This window comes from Lasioglossum baleicum, chromosome 1 (genome assembly GCF_051020765.1).
Source record: "Lasioglossum baleicum chromosome 1, iyLasBale1, whole genome shotgun sequence".
Lineage (NCBI taxonomy): Eukaryota > Metazoa > Arthropoda > Insecta > Hymenoptera > Halictidae > Lasioglossum > Lasioglossum baleicum.
The window spans coordinates 22,382,621-22,398,298 of NC_134929.1; the positions used below are offsets into that span (position 1 = coordinate 22,382,621).

The window sequence follows — 15,678 nt, forward strand, 5'->3', positions numbered from 1 at the left end:
GCATTTATGGCTTCTAAAAGCATTAGTACGATTTTTAATTATTTCAGATCTACAAACAGTGACGGATTTAACGATAAGCGGACTTCTTTCTTGTTAAAAAAGTTTACAGGAGTTCTCTTGCAACTTCTATCTTTAACTTGAGTTCGAAGGCCCCAAAATTTGTACCGTTTGGACCTTCTACTTGACTTGAACCGCCATATACTGTCTACAAAGACATTCCCGAGATACCTTTTCAAACCGGCAACAAATCGACTTCGTGGAAGACAAGACGCGCGATTTGCCGTGTAATTTGCTCGATCTAATTAGCGGATTCATGGTGAGGATTCCTCAGGAACTTGTCCTAGAGGACTCGCCTCCATTCGTCGCCGGCAGAGGCGTAACAAGATTAATAACCGTTGATCTCGTTTACGACAATGGGCCGGCTGCAATCACGGCATCTAATCTCCCCGATCAATGAGCCAAACGGAACCTAATCAAGACAGGTTTATTGTTTATTTACTGTGCGAATTCTCACTTTCGATTCCTTTCGTAACCTTTCCCCGTTGTTCGCCATTACGTCAACGGAAACGAAGCCATTGCGTCGCAATAAATTCGTGGACGATCCAGTTTATCGTTTGCCTAATTATTTCGCTAAATAATCGTTCAACGAACGTCGATTTTCTTTAAATAAACACGAGTGAGCTACGAATTACGAGTTTCCCGATGTTTTTACTTCTTCGTTTGCTATATTGTACATATTGTGGACTTCATTTCCGAGATTTTCACGTTGTTAGACGCATCTTAATGATCATTTATCGCATTTGTAGGACTTTATAAAATCAGGCTACGCGGAGTTTCCAAACGTCTTTAAACGTTACAAAACACGTGAGCAACATTAATTATTCTAACGACCGCGACCGGCACGGCGGAGGCGTCGGAATAAACGCGAAAAGAGGGATGAGTGGAACGAGAGGTAGTCATTTATCGGACAAAATGGCAAAAGGTGTTGCACAATGGATCTTACTCTACTTTCTTGATGGCCAAACAGATGATGATCTTTTTCTCTCTCTCTCTCTCTCTCTCTTTCGTTCGATTATCTCGAGCGAGCATGATGGACAAGGTCGTTATACAGCGTCAAAGGAGGATGCTCTAAATTCATTTCGATATTGTGCAATGATCGGTCAGACAATTTCAGCGTGATCTTTCTTTCGCATACCGTTCCATCGGGCTCGTTATGAAACGACGCTCGGTGAATAATGAATTAAGAAAGGCATCGCCTAGGCGATCGCCTAACAAAATGCCCATTATTTCGCCACCTTTGACACGAGAGACGCGTCCCGCTCGATTATTATCGGCGATCGAAAGTGATCCAAGGATTTTGAGATCGTTTGATAGATAGGCTGTGCGGAAACCATTGCGAAACCAGGTGCGAATCCTGCGTGCAAACCGGCCGCGAAGAAAGACCGGTGAAGGGGATGAATTCGCCTAAAGTCGAGACGGAACGGAAAGATTTGCTCGATAATTGACTCATCCGAGTGGAAACTGGAGGACTTCGTCGAGGAAATTGAGAAACGGGTCGGCAGCTTTTTTTGGAAGGGACTAGTTTCCATGAAAAAAATACTATATATTCTATTCCACTCCACTTTCTTCAAATTTGTCTACAAAAATTGAAAATTGTACAAACATACGCAGTCTAAAAGCGTCTATGAAATATTAAAACACTAGCAATAATCCCGATGACTCCCAATAGAACGTTTTGTTTGACAATTAGCAAAGTTGCTTTATAATCCGTAATAAACGATCGTTTATTAATTATCGTTTATTAAAAACATTTAAAAATTTATTATCAGCAAATACGATCGATAGAAGAAAAATATTTAGAACGTCTGGGGTTCGAAATACCCAATCTAGAATCTTCTACACTACTCTAACTGGCAATTTAATGAATATTTATTTTTAAAAAATTGTAGAATCAATTCTCGCGACCATCGTTTTGAAAAGAATTTTCTCGGTTTCCAGGAACGATTCGAGACGACTCGATTGCTCTAACTTATTATGGCGACGAAAACCATTACGATGGATGATACTTGGCTGTCCCCGGGAATGCATATTGCCTCTTCTTCCGTGATATGAATTTTTCCGAGACAATACCTCCGGTTCATCATCGAGGTAATAACGCGTAGGATACCTTTCGCAATATCAGGAACCTCGACCGCGAGATTATGCTCCTCTCTTCCTCGGTCGGCGTCAATCATCATCGCAGCGAAATTACTAACGGACGTCGAACAATGCGAACGGAAAATAGTGTCAATATTAAGTCAACTGTATTATAGAAACATGTCGATGCCATAAAAAATATGTGATGACAATGAGTCGAGAGTTACACAAGTGCTGGCCTATCTATGAAATTATAGTAATCGGGACTGAATGAATTAACATCCCATTGACCGTTCATAAAGATTGTTTCGCTCGCAGCCTATTATTACAGCGACGCCTCATTACAGCACATGTGAATTGCTCATGTAAATTGCGAAGATGAAAAAAGAAGACAGTGGTGTTAGGATAATGAAGAAGTAGTTCAGTCTACGCTCTACAGAAAAAGAAAATAAGTGTATATTATTTTACATTATTTCGTAAAATCTTATACAAGCTTATCGATAGTCAGCGCGAGGTTTACGGACCACTAGAAACTACTATTTTATACCTAATAAAATAAATTCGTTGAGTAATTCCTTCGATAGAAAACAGCTTTACAATCTCGGTAAGCGGAAATGAAAAATATTAGACCGTGTAAGTTGGTCGTGTCCTGTAAACCTAGCGTTAATTGAGTTAGCGAATAAACAAAATGTGAAAACTACTGCTGCACGCTATTCTTATCTCTTGTGCTGGCGGTCCCGTTTAAATTTACTAACTGGACGAGTTTTCTGTGCTATTTCCGGAACGATTTCCACTATTTTCGATGTATCTCTTTCCGTAATATCTTTCACAATCTGAAAATGAAAAAATCGTGATTCAAAAATCTGAGATTCTCAGACCACTCCAGTTTCGCAACACGCGAACGAAAGGAGTGGAGTGGACAGCTATTGTGCGAAAAATAGATGAAGAAACCGGTGTTGTAATCTTACCGATTCGTACGCAGAAGGCTTGTCGACGTGTTTGAACTCGTCCTCTTCCTCCTCTGTACTGTAATCCGGTGGAGCATCCCGAATAAGTGGTATATCGTTCGGTGATCTTTTCAGAATTGATTTAGGCTTCGAGTATATCCTGTAAATATCTGCTGGCGTTTCGATAGAGTCTTCTTCCGACCTTGTGGCTGTGACGTTCTCGGAATGACTGAACTCTATCCGAAGAATATCCTCTACAGTGACCTCTTCACTTGACTCTGTCTTCTCCTTTGATTTCTTATCTTTCTGCTTACTTACATCGTCTAACTGTACGAATGAAACACACTTCTTCACTTCTGCAGCTTTAACTTCTTTGATTTGATTCGTCTTCGCTTCGTTTCTCAATTGTTTCTCTTCTTCTTCGTTTTTCAATTGTTTCTCCTCTTCTTCGTTCTGCAGTTGCCTTCCCTTTTCTTCTTCATCTTTCAACTGCTCCGCGTTTCCTTCCTCCTCTTGTTCCTTCTCGTTCTGTTGCTTCGCTTCTTCAGAATGCTCTTCTTCGACTTCTGAACTTTCTGATTCATAGGAATATTCCTCGAGCTCTTCCCCGGAATGTTCAGACAACCCAGACTGTCTGTAAAACATTACATCTAAAATTTGTTCTATCTTAACTGTAAATTACGGAGAAAGAAATATACCTGTTACATTCATCCTCTAACTCTTCTTCTAGCTCGAGCTGGTCGAGTCTCCAGATCAGATCTTCCTCCGTTTCAACCTTCGGCTTTTTCTCTTGCCTGAGTTTTGCTAATTTTTGACGATACTCTCTCTCCCTCTCCCTATGTTTCACTGCGCAAGAAATGTCTTTTATAGTTCGCAGAATTAAATATAGAACCTTTATAGTTACCTTTCCATTCCTGAATTTCCTCCTCGTTCCAATGTTCCACAATTTCGCTACCAGCACAATCTCCGAACAGATTATTCTCCATCGCCATCATCCTGGTCTCGTACAGATCAATTTCACCGCTTAGATTCTTTAACATTTCCTCCGCATCTAACATAGAACATCAATGAATATCTACGATTACATGTGATTTAAATGCGATCTAGGTAACGTACGTTTTATTCTTCTTTCGCAAAGCGCTGCAGCACCATCCGCGCTGTACTTGGCGAAATATCCATTGCCAAGACTAGCGAGCACCTCGTTAGTGTGAATTAATTTTCCTTTCAAGAACGCTTTCTTCCCTACTGGTACCATACAGTTTACGTATACATCTTTACGGAATGTGAACAGTGCCTCCGCAACTTTCTGATGGCCTCGCTTATAGTTCGTCCATATTTTACGCTGTTCCTCGTTACGTTCTATCCCCTTAAAAGAATTGATTTTGGTTTAATATTGAAATCATATTAAGGTATTTTATCTTTTTTTTAGCTATCTACCTTGGTGAATACCAAATCCAGAATGTCCTGTTTATCGTACATTGTTAAAACAGTATCTCTGATACCACTTCGTATCTTTACTAAGTACTGTAAAGAGATTTACAAACAGAATCATTTAGAAATAACAGCATTTATTTCTTTATTATACATCAATATATCATAACAAAGATTCCTTAAATAAATCGTCATCAATTTTCGTCGTCAAAAAGTCGTTAATTTTAATTTACAAAGCTACCATTTCGAAAGAACCGTACAAATTATCTATTTGGCTTCATTATACTAACTATAATTACAATACGTAATATTTCAGTATAACAACATTTAGATAATTATTTACAATATACTTTCAAAATATAACCCCAAAATTGACGTTCAAAAGTTCAAACTTGTTTTTTAGGTTATGAACGCAAAACTGTATACTTAGAGGCATGAAATGCAAAATTCGTAGCATGGAAACTACGACGTAACATTTTTAATCGTTTCTACAATTTTATTTCTTATCGTATGAAAATAACAAAAATAAAATAAAATAAACGTTTCTAATTGAAACCCCACGTATTTACAGACAGCGTTGTCGTTTCTATGGAAAGCGCGGCAATATTCAAAATGCAAAATTATTCATTAGATACTCATTTAGTTTGCAGAAATTATTAGTGCACGAATATGCTTTTATCCTGGAAATCCTACAGGATTAAGTGCTAAAAATAAATTAGTGGCATACCTTCAGAAAAAAATAATAATATAAATAAAATCTATATATATATATAAATACTTCTTTTGCGCATGTCATTGGTAATGTTCGAAGCGGGAGTTCCGTCATTGCAAAAATATTCTATGCTTAACGGAATGTTCACTCTGCCCACCAGATGGTGCATTTGTTTTATTTCGAAGACGCAGATCCATCGCAGATCTAACTGTCTCTTTTATCCGTGATATTCTTCCTTGTTTCTTTTTCCGTGGAAGAGGAATTACCGCAAGATGGTTAGTGAATCAGTGGAAATCCGTTTTTACTTAAAACATCGTAATCGATCGCCCTAAATCGATCTTATCATCATTTTCGTCATCGCAATACGAATTGAAATACATATAAATTTTTTTCCATCAAATGGCATACAACCCTTAAACATAACCTTATACATAACCCTTCTATGCTGTATCAAAATCGCAAAAGAATTAATTATGCTTAATGTTTCTTATTCTCCGACTTACTTCCACGATATTGATTAAAACTTAATATCGTCCGAATGTCGTGCTAGAATCGTTTTTTCTTATTTTTATCGACGTTTAACATTGCAAGGAAGTTTGAAAATTATGTTTTCGTTGACAGTAACATAGACGAAAACATGTGTTGCTACTTGTTGAGACTTCTAGTGTTGCAAAGTGATATGCACAGAATAGTGACGTGATTGTTTATTTCAGGGTAAGGTTAAGTGCACCGAAATGAGGTCGAAGGATAAGAAGGAGCTTCTGAAGAAGCTCGAGGAGCTCAAGACGGAGCTGACCAATCTCCGTGTGGCCAAAGTCACTGGAGGAGCTGCCTCTAAGCTTTCAAAGATGTACGTATAAATGCTGCATTTTTAATACACTCCCTTATTCTTTTTAGAACGTGAAAATGTACATTGTTTACATTTGAAAAACGTTCAGTTGCGGCAGAAAATTCGCTTATGCACTGCTGTAATCAACAGATCCTGTCGATCAACAGTTTGCATTGAAGTAGTTATTTGATTGAATAAAATTTAATTTATGTTGGAGTCGTATAAAGTTCCGTGTAACCAGTTCTGTAGACAATGGATTGCGAGTAACCAGAGGTTAACAACTATGAAAACCTTAGACTAGTTTGTAGAATCACCCTGTAAAATGTTTGACCAGTGTAGTTGAGTATCCTATTACATCGATTTCTGTATTCCAGCCGTGTCATGAGGAAGGAGATCGCCAGAGTGTACATTATCATGCACCAAAAGCAGAAGGAGAACTTGCGTCTTTTGTACAAAAACAAAAAGTACAAGCCCCTGGACCTGAGGCCAAAGAAAACCAGAGCGATCAGGAGAGCGCTGACACCTTACCAAGCGAACAGAAAGACGCAGAAAGAGGTCCGCAAGATGTCCGCCTTCCCTCCGAGAAAGTATGCTTTAAAGGTGTAAGCTGAGAGAGGTACTGATAAGGAATAAAATAAAACGCTTTTCTAAAAACACAAAAACACCGCATTACTCTTGTACGACGAAAGAAAACGACGCGGCGAACTCCGAGAACATATTGAAAAAATGCTTTTTATTTTCTATAGAAAAAGGGTACAAAAGTTACAGTTAGATTGGACAGCTTCTACCAGCTAAGAAAAATATCTAACGCAATTCTTGATTGTTCATCGTCTTGACGTTGTAACATCTTTCATTTCTAATACGCGTTCGAATCAAGTGTGTCAAGAAAAATGAAGGAGACAGTGTGAATTTGTTTGAGAACATGATACAATGACGCTTTATATGATACAGAAGCTTTCGCGCGAACAGCTTTTTCGTCGATCGAATGCTCCCACGACGTTGAACGTTCAAGAATTAACAGAAGCTGTTGCACGCGAGTTTTAGAGGCGGATGCCGGGATTTCTGGAGACCACGAAGTTCAGAAGCTCGTCGCTGTCCTCGCAGACGAACGGTTTTCGATGGTGGCAGGCCACGTCGTGCCATTTCACTCCGTCGTTGTAGAAGTTGTTCAGGATCGACAGGCAGGACTCGTCGTTGCCCTGCAATGCAAACATTTAGTTACGCACCTTCGAGTATGGACAAATATTTTCTAATTAGTAGTTCTTTGTCTGTTTAACAGATCCGGACAATTATTGTTTTTCACAAAGGTCCGCAGTGGTTAGAATTAAGTACCTGAGCAGCTTCACGGTTGTCAGGTTGCGGTTGCCCGTATCCCCCGGTGTGACTCCAATCGCCGGAGTTGCGTTGTGTGGTGGGTCCGATTTTGGCTCCGGAACCGGACCAGAACCAGCCGTTGACGTTCTGCGGCAGAAGGTCCTGTCTGTCGCAACCGTTGAAGTTGCATTTGCGTCCCGACGTCCAGATATACCTTACGTTTCCTGTTGAAAGGTCACATTGTCAAATATCGCGAAAGACAGAGTGAAAGAACCTTGCACTACAATTTGCGCTACTAGTGTAAAGGTATTTCACCTCGCACGACTCTTTGTTTGATGAACTCGTTCTCCTGCGGCGTTTCGAGGGAGACTGCGTCCATGCAGTGTCTTCTGCAGATGTTACGAGCATCGAGCCAGTCCACCTCTAGACTTCTGGTGGGCTGGTGTTCCCAACTGAAGAAGTACGAGTGTGCAACGCCTCTGCCGTCTCTGTACGTGGCGTGTCGTACCCCTGCGACAGAAGATCACGTCAATTTACGTCGACTATTTCAAGAAAAATAGAAAAATGAACGAAGAGGTCCTTACGGTTGGCGCAACTGCGTGGATCGGGAAGTGCGAGCCGACGCTGAGCGTTCACTGCGATGCCTGCGAGGAGCACTAACAGCCATAACGTCCTCATGTTCGTGGTTCTTGAAACAAAGGAAAATAATACAATTTTTCGTTGAATCTTTTATTCGGAAGATTGAGAAATATTGAATGCTCTTTGCCTTTTCAGTCTCGACGCGGAAGAGAAACACGCGACTCGGAAGAGGTTTCAGTTTCAATCTCGATAAGAGGAAGCGTTCTCTGGAGATCATTTTCCGCGGTGTGTGTGTGTGACGCTGATTTCTAGTAGGTAAAAGTTCTCTGGGAACGAATCTTTGTCGAGGGTGAAAGGAAACTTTTCAGGAGTGAATTATGATCCGCGAAGGAAAGGAGAAGAAGACGGTGAATCCCTCTCTCACGGCGGCCGACGACAGTGAAAAATGCGACGGGAGATTTTGCAACAGGTCGTCGTTTTTTATAACGCCGCGACTAACTTTCCTCGGTTGCCCGACGGTCTTGCAACTTTCTAAATCGTCTCCGCGACACCAGGCTGACAGCACGGTATTAATTGAACGTCCGCGCGCGTTCGCTCGCTTGCTCGTCGATCACAATCTAAACAATTATCTCTCAATAGAAACCAACAGACGTCCTCAACGATTCACTTTGAGTAGAAAATCATAGGGTTACATATATATTCACCGTTCAATCGCTACCGGCAATCTCCAGTGTCTAAGATGATTAATGGACTGTGAAATAAAAATGCATGATTTGCAAGACACAACAAGTACCACGTAGGGATTTATTTCTCTCTTTAGTGAATTTCAACTTGAAAATTGTTACCTCGGAGTTTACATCGTGTTCCTCTTTATCAAATTCAATTCAAAACCATCGAATCAATAGAATAGAAATATTCTAGGTCGGGGAAGAAATGTTTAAAGAGGAACACGATGTGAATTTCAACTTGAAAATTAAACATTTCTTCCTACCTAGAATATTTCCATTCTATTGATTTGATGGTTTCGAATTGAATTTGATAAAAGAGGAACACGATGTAAACTCCGAGCTGACGAGGAGGAAATCTTAGAGTGCTTTCTAGTGATTTAAATAAACCGCATTGCTGTTTCAGCGCTCGTGTTCGATCACCGGTATTGAATAACAATGACCCGCATTTCGAATTCCGAGCAGTTGGAAGCTTAATGAAATCCTGCTCTTAATGAGACGGCTTTCGCGAAAAAATTAGAGTGGGGCCGTTCACCTGGATCCGGTGCTCCACTCTATCCAGGAAGGGTCAAGAGTTGTAAAAGAAATAATTGCGAAGTTGCACAAGCTGCAAATATACACACAATAGGGGCCCTCTTTTATTACCGTGTTTGGGAAATCGTTGGGCGAACCGTGTAATTTGTTTGCAATGCTTTTGGGTAAGGTAATAATCCATTAATCCTATTGAAGTAGCAGAGTAGCGGCAATTACTGGCTGACGTAATGCAATTTGCTCTGCGAACCGCAAATTTAATAGACACGATAAAATACCTTTACTTCTTCCTAGTGCATTAAAAACCGCTATAATACTCGGGATTTTATGGATCGCGTTCGGCATTGTGTTTGAAATTCATAGCCCGGACGTGACAAGGACTATGGTCCCCTCGGGATATGTTGTAACGGCGTGATTCGTGCGGAAGGTGTTAGATGAATCTTTTAAATCGAACAGTCCTAGACCGGATGAGAATGTCGTCATAATATTCTATTAACAACCATCCAGATTGCGCAATGATTATTGTCCCGGTTTTACCACCAACATGGCGCGCGATTTCCGGTTAGTCAACACGGATATATTTTGATCGTGTTCACGCCGAGGTACCTGCGATAATTCGTACATTATGTTTCGAAATCGACCGGTGCCATAAAAAGTAATCTTCGAAAGGAAACGCGTGACAAGGCTGTTGGATTATTTTAAAAATGATGAAACGTCGGTCGATAAACATATATAAGCGGTTGCGTAAGAAATAGTCGCTGCAGTATATTTGGGTCCATTTTGACCAGGATGATTAATTGGTTGGAAATAGTAGAACATCACAAATCCGCTGTCTACCGGTAATGAATTGTATTCGGTGTTACGGTGGTTTTACGATTGCTAATTTGGTTCAAGTTCTCTCCGTTCTGACTAATTCGCATTCCGCGGAGGTTCTGGTTCCTGTGTTATTATCAGGCAGCGGATCTTTATGCAAAATAAAAAGTCTGTATCTGAATTGCTACAAACTGGAGTGAAATAGAATATTATTTTCTTTCTTAATATGAAAATAACAGTATTTTGAAATTCTTCTAATGTTTTTACTGTTCTAAATTACACATGTTTCTCATTTTTCTCATAATTGCATCAAATCCACTGTCTAGTCATTATCTTTGGAGGGTACGGTCAAAGCGTCGGAGCGTGTGCCCTACTTGAAAACACGTCCAATGTGGGGTTTAGATAAGTTTCCCGGGCATTCTCGATATTGTTTCCAGGGTTAAGTGGGGTTCAAAGGAGAGGGAAACAGGGAGAGATCGGTGGGTTTATTTCGTATCCGCATGTGTGCCCGTGAAACCGTTATCTGGCCGGCTTTATATCGGCCGGTTACGAAGTTGGCTGTGTGTCTGCGTCTTTCTTAACGGCTCCCGGCGACAAGCACACCGCCGCTGCATGCTCGTGTATTTGGGACGAGTACCGTCATACAAAAACCGATGCGTCCGTAGGACAAAAAGAAAGGCTCACAGGTGCCTATTCGATTTCGACTTTTGCCCCATCGGCATTGATCGCTCGTAGAAATTAATTCACCGTTCTATTCTTCCTGGCGCTTGAAATTATTACAGACCCGCACCGACTACGACTACCTTTGTTTGTTTGTAAACTTTTTCAACTAGAGATTCCTGCGTTATCGACCAGGTATGTTTTTCTTCCTTTCGTTAATTGAAATTCTTTCCGTACTCTTTTTCTAAACGTTGTGGAATGCTACAAAGTTGAGACAGATATAATGCAGTCCTTTCGGTTTGTTTGATCTGGTCAAGTGATAACTGAAACGGTACACTGTCGAAATAAAAAATTGTGTAGAGAAAGTGTCGAAGTCCTTGGGTAATATTTAACTTGTTCATATAATACCGTGTGAGTCATATTTTCACTTACACTAACGATTTTTGTGCAACATCATTTTTAATGTGTTAAAATGTAATTCGTTTGCTTTTTATATTGAAATATAGTTTGGTCTCGAAAGTGTAGTGAATGTCACCGCGATTACTATTCCGTGAACGTCCAATATATGGAATCAGATCAGTGTGCGAGAAAAAGTGGTGGCTTCGGTCCCGAAAGTAACTGTCAATCAGCGTTTGAATTCCTAACTGAAAATTCGGCCGGTTTGACCCACTTTTTCGGCTAGGTGCACGCCCGGTCACTGTGTCACTTGTCTTTTTTTACTACTTTTACTTTTACAAACGTTTTAGAACAATAGAATCATTTTTCGAGAAGTTTTCACCCAGGAAAAGCATCAAAAATATTTTATTGCCTTTGACCATGTATTACACAGATTTTTATGGAAAACAAGAACATTTCAAATGTATAATTATAATTTTAGTATATATATTTAAAATGTGTGTGCGTGTTAAATTAATAAAATAAAAATTTCATGGAACAGGAATTAAAGAATAACGTTTTGCATCTCGCCTAGTCAATTTGATCACAAACGCGTAAAGTCCTCGGTCCGATTATCCCAAATAAAAACGTTTGACCTTCTTCGACTATGCGCGGACATGTTCTCGCGTAAGATGTTGCTTGTTGGCAATTGGCAAATTTGTTCGTAGATGCGCGACCGATGATGCGCCCGATTTCCCCTGCGGCAGGTGAATTTTATGCGGGACGAGTCCGGGAGGAGAGCAAGTTTCATTCGTTTTTTGCCTTTTACAGAGATATCGTAAGATCTCGCCGCAATGAATTCCCGCTCGAAGTAATGCCTCACACTCACGTGCTTTGCAAGTTGCATCGTTGCGTAAAACTTGTACCGATCTTACGCAAGGAAAGTACCTCGCCGAAGATAAACCTCTATGCTCGCCGATCGAAGAGAAAGTGTGCGATCTTCAAAACAAGCATGTTTACCTAAAACCTCGAGGATCTCAAACATACCAGGTCCATCAAACAATCTTCTTTTTTCCTCCTTAAGCGAACAATTCGAAATATCTCCTCTACAATAATATAATCATTACATCTGAATCTTTTAATATTTCAGAAAATCTACTCGTTTCCCAATTAGCGGTGTTATCGTCTGTTGAACCCGTTGAATATGGAAAGCGTGCGAACGACAAGACGGTTCTCATAGTGTGAATTTGGTAAAGTGATGGCGTCTGGAACAATCTCAACGACAAAAAAACAAAACAGCTGCGCCCGAGGATCTTGAAAGTCATTAATTACAGGTAATCCACCGGGCGTCGTTAATTAAGAGGATCCATTACGAGCCTCTTTGTTCACTCAAACAAAGGGGACTTTAGTTTGTTTAGACTCGGCGAGAGGGAGTATATAGTTTACCGTCACAAAGAAATCTAAATTGACGACGTCGTACGGTTCGATTAGAGTTATTATTCTACTGTTTCTTTTAATCATTTTTTAGTGGAAAGTTTGATTGAGAAAATAACATGAGGAGAACCTGTTCTTACTCTCGTGCGTTCTTTTGGGGAACAGGTTGTGATCATCTGGTCCTTGCCCTGTGGGGTATGCAACTGGACAACCAGCACATTTCGTCGAACAAATTTATTACATTCTTTCAGAAGTGTTGCATTAACTTAGGCGTTTCAGGCTCCCCAAGATTCTAGGTTCCATTTCTAAGCTCCCCACGATTTTAGAATTCGTTTCTAGACTTCCCACGATTCTAGGTTCATTTCTAAACTCCTTAAGATTCTAGGCTTCGTTTCTAGACTTCCCAAGACTCTAGGCTTCGTTTTTAGGCTCCCCAAGATTCTATGCTTCGTTTTTAGGCTCCCCAAGATTCTATGCTTCGTTTCTAGGCTTCATTTTTAGACTCCCCAAGATTCTATGCTTCGTTTCTAGGCTTTCCAAGACTCTAGGCTTCATTTTTAGGCTCCCGAAGATTCTAGGCTTCGTTTTTAGACTCCTCAACATCCTACCTAATCGATTCTCGATTAGTCGTCATTTTACAGGCCCGGCGCCGCCTTTGAACTCACTAATTAGTTCTGAACCACGTTCCGGTCAAAAGGATTCGAACCGGGCGCAGGAAAATGGCGCGCAACCGCGTCGGAACGCGCGAAAATGGTCAATAGGCGAACGATCGGCAAAGAGAAAGCTCCCGGGAGATTTCCGCGCGGGTCATGCGATGCGACCGTTCGATCGTAAGGTCGCCGCTTTCGATTTCTCCGGGTGCACTTACCCGCTGAAACTTCCTTGCCTGGTCTAGCTCGGCTTAGGTCCTCGCGAAAAGCACCGGGTAGATTATATCAAAGACTGTAGGTATAGCTGTACGGTATCAGTCGACGAGGAATTCCCTGGTTGCGAAGCCTGAGGTCGGTTCTGTTATATTTTTTTTTTTGTTTTCGGCCTGGGCCAAAGCTGACGGAAAGCTCGTCGACGACTCGTCGATCGCGACGAGAAAGAAGAATGAACTGCGGCGTACGAGCCTGCAACCGGTATATAGCCGGCCCACATTCCCTTCTGGCTCGAGTAACCCAGATTCTTCCCACCCGACCGTCTGGGGAACATCTTCGGGGGCCTGAAAGGGGCCCTGGATAATTCCCAGCTTGCCCCAGCACCTCTCACTGATCGTGTTCCCCTCACCCGTTACCTTCGAGCTTCCTCGAAGCCTTCCCCCAGCGGCTTTCGGTGGCAGAATTCGTTCCTCTCTCTCTCTCTTTATCTTTCTTCTCCTCTCCTTTTTCTTTCTTGGAGCTCGACGTATCGACTCTCGGAAAGGAATTGTCCTTCCGCCAGCCGGATCGTTCACTTCCTCGCGATCCTAATCATCCGGCTTGATTGGAAATACTCCGCGACCGTCTCCAACATTTTGATTACCTTTTATTTAGGTAATGTCGTTATGCCATCGTTAGATCGTCGCTGGAAATGGGCATGTGCTAATGAGAGGAAGTCTTTTAGTAAGCGTTCACAATATCATGTCGGACGTATAAAACATTGCGAGATTAACTGCTTCTGAAAGAGGCACTTAAATTTCCGTTAGATGACATAAGCTTCTGCGGCGATCTTATACAACTTTCTTTTGTACAGTGGAACGCAGTTGCAGATTGATATTTCTAATTATGTAGTTTGTCATCTTAGGTTACAGCTTTGTAAATGAAATAAAAATGCTGAGCCGTCAACAGTTCGTTTATTTATAACGAACGAAAACGAACGGATACGGTTTCACGAGGGTCGGAAAGAGAGCAGTATGTTTCTAATAATTTGTTTTTAATTAAATATAATCAATTCCGTACACGCACATACAGACACCGCCTCGAACAATTATTCTAACGCTAACATGGCATAATTGTTCTAAATCGATTGGTAACTCAAGGTTTGTCGTTCTAGAAATACGTGGCCGTTCGCCAACGTATTTTCTAGATGACACTGTACACTTTACAGAATTAAATATTGTACAACAATGGTTACAAAACTTTACATTGTGCACTCATCGTAATTGTAAATGGTCTTCCACCTTTAACAAAAATTCGTTTCACGCTGCGATACAGTTTGCAACATTCTTCGATCGTGTATCATATAAAAATAATCCAGACACCACGATGTAGTGTCGAGTCTATTGAAATAACCCAAGCACCGTAAAATCATTCAGGCCTCTCATTCCTCTTCTTGGATACATTTCTCCACTAGCTCCTTCAGGTTTGGATTCTCCATGGCAGCTGCTATTCGTTCTTTATCATTAATCTGTTTGTTTACTGAAACAGAAAGATCAAATCAATAGACTATAACAATTACATTGTCCTCCATAACAATGAACAGCGCTTACTCTCTTGTTCCGTAGAATGAGCGCCCTTCTTGATGAATATATCTAGCTTAAAAAGAGCCGTTAGCTGACGTTCCAGCTTAATCCTAATGCAAAGGCCGATCAATGTCGCCAGGGTACAATGTGGCACTGTAGGATTGAATTCGATGCGTATAATAGATATGCCTCCAGGTGTTTGTCTGGAGACTTCGACGCAGTCTTCGTAAACGACATCCAACTGCTCCAACGTCTGAGGCTTCTCGGGGTCTTTGATGGTTCGGAGTAGATCTGTAACGATTTTGTTCCGTGTAAATATAATATTACCGTCGCATCGCTGCTAAACAAGAGAAACCAATGAAATATATCGAAGAACCTTAATCTAACATGTGACTACTGAAAAATGTAGATTGCACGAAGCGTTTTTATCAGTTGAGAGGCGAATCGATAATGGGATTACGACGTTAGAGAAATAACGAGTTGGATCATGCTCGACAACCAGTTATCTACAGGAGACTCCATTCTCCTGTGGATTCAGAATGAATTAGTCGCGTGAACTTGCCGTAAACGGATTCTTTCAGCTCGGTGTCGGCTCGCGAGGCCAGAGCTCCATTAGGGTAGCCTTCGGTAACCTCCATTCCGTCCCCTGTCGGAATACCATCTCTTATCTTTCTCCCGACCGAGATTTTTCGTAAAAACGACAACATTCTCGTCCCCGTTGCCCCCTCGCCTCTTATAGCGAGTCAACGAAACATGATTACAATTTG

At 41.1% G+C, this 15,678-nt stretch overlaps 4 protein-coding genes across 5 annotated transcripts; 1 reads left to right on the forward strand and 3 right to left on the reverse strand.

Moving 5' to 3' along the window:
- Window positions 1-2,620: 2,620 nt before the first annotated feature.
- On the reverse strand, window positions 2,621-4,933 carry Uri (unconventional prefoldin RPB5 interactor). Its single transcript, XM_076422849.1, has 6 exons — window positions 4,521-4,933; window positions 4,200-4,449; window positions 3,988-4,134; window positions 3,782-3,929; window positions 3,105-3,717; window positions 2,621-2,969 (listed from the first exon to the last, which is right to left on the reverse strand). Exons 1-6 carry the CDS (start codon window positions 4,560-4,562, stop codon window positions 2,853-2,855), a joined length of 1,317 nt encoding a protein of 438 aa, XP_076278964.1. The 5' UTR covers window positions 4,563-4,933; the 3' UTR covers window positions 2,621-2,852.
- Window positions 4,934-5,362: 429 nt separating this feature from the next.
- Rpl35 (ribosomal protein L35) lies at window positions 5,363-6,717 on the forward strand. Its single transcript, XM_076436020.1, has 3 exons — window positions 5,363-5,501; window positions 5,940-6,076; window positions 6,430-6,717. The coding sequence occupies exons 1-3, from the start codon at window positions 5,499-5,501 to the stop codon at window positions 6,659-6,661; spliced, it is 372 nt and encodes a 123-aa protein (XP_076292135.1). The 5' UTR covers window positions 5,363-5,498; the 3' UTR covers window positions 6,662-6,717.
- A 54-nt stretch (window positions 6,718-6,771) lies between these two features.
- Ctl5 (C-type lectin 5) lies at window positions 6,772-13,561 on the reverse strand. 2 transcript variants are annotated; one of them, XM_076435964.1, is made up of 5 exons: window positions 13,355-13,561; window positions 7,954-8,057; window positions 7,685-7,879; window positions 7,388-7,593; window positions 6,772-7,254 (listed from the first exon to the last, which is right to left on the reverse strand). In XM_076435964.1, the coding sequence occupies exons 2-5, from the start codon at window positions 8,045-8,047 to the stop codon at window positions 7,096-7,098; spliced, it is 654 nt and encodes a 217-aa protein (XP_076292079.1). In that variant the 5' UTR covers window positions 8,048-8,057; window positions 13,355-13,561; the 3' UTR covers window positions 6,772-7,095. The 2 variants fall into 2 exon arrangements, with proteins under 2 accessions (XP_076292079.1, XP_076292089.1); XM_076435974.1 differs by lacking the exon at window positions 13,355-13,561 and adding an exon at window positions 8,136-8,158.
- Window positions 13,562-14,365: 804 nt separating this feature from the next.
- On the reverse strand, window positions 14,366-15,618 carry Galla-1 (cytosolic iron-sulfur assembly component galla-1). The gene is made up of 3 exons (XM_076436007.1): window positions 15,474-15,618; window positions 14,939-15,202; window positions 14,366-14,867 (listed from the first exon to the last, which is right to left on the reverse strand). The coding sequence occupies exons 1-3, from the start codon at window positions 15,616-15,618 to the stop codon at window positions 14,770-14,772; spliced, it is 507 nt and encodes a 168-aa protein (XP_076292122.1). The 3' UTR covers window positions 14,366-14,769.
- Window positions 15,619-15,678: the final 60 nt, after the last annotated feature.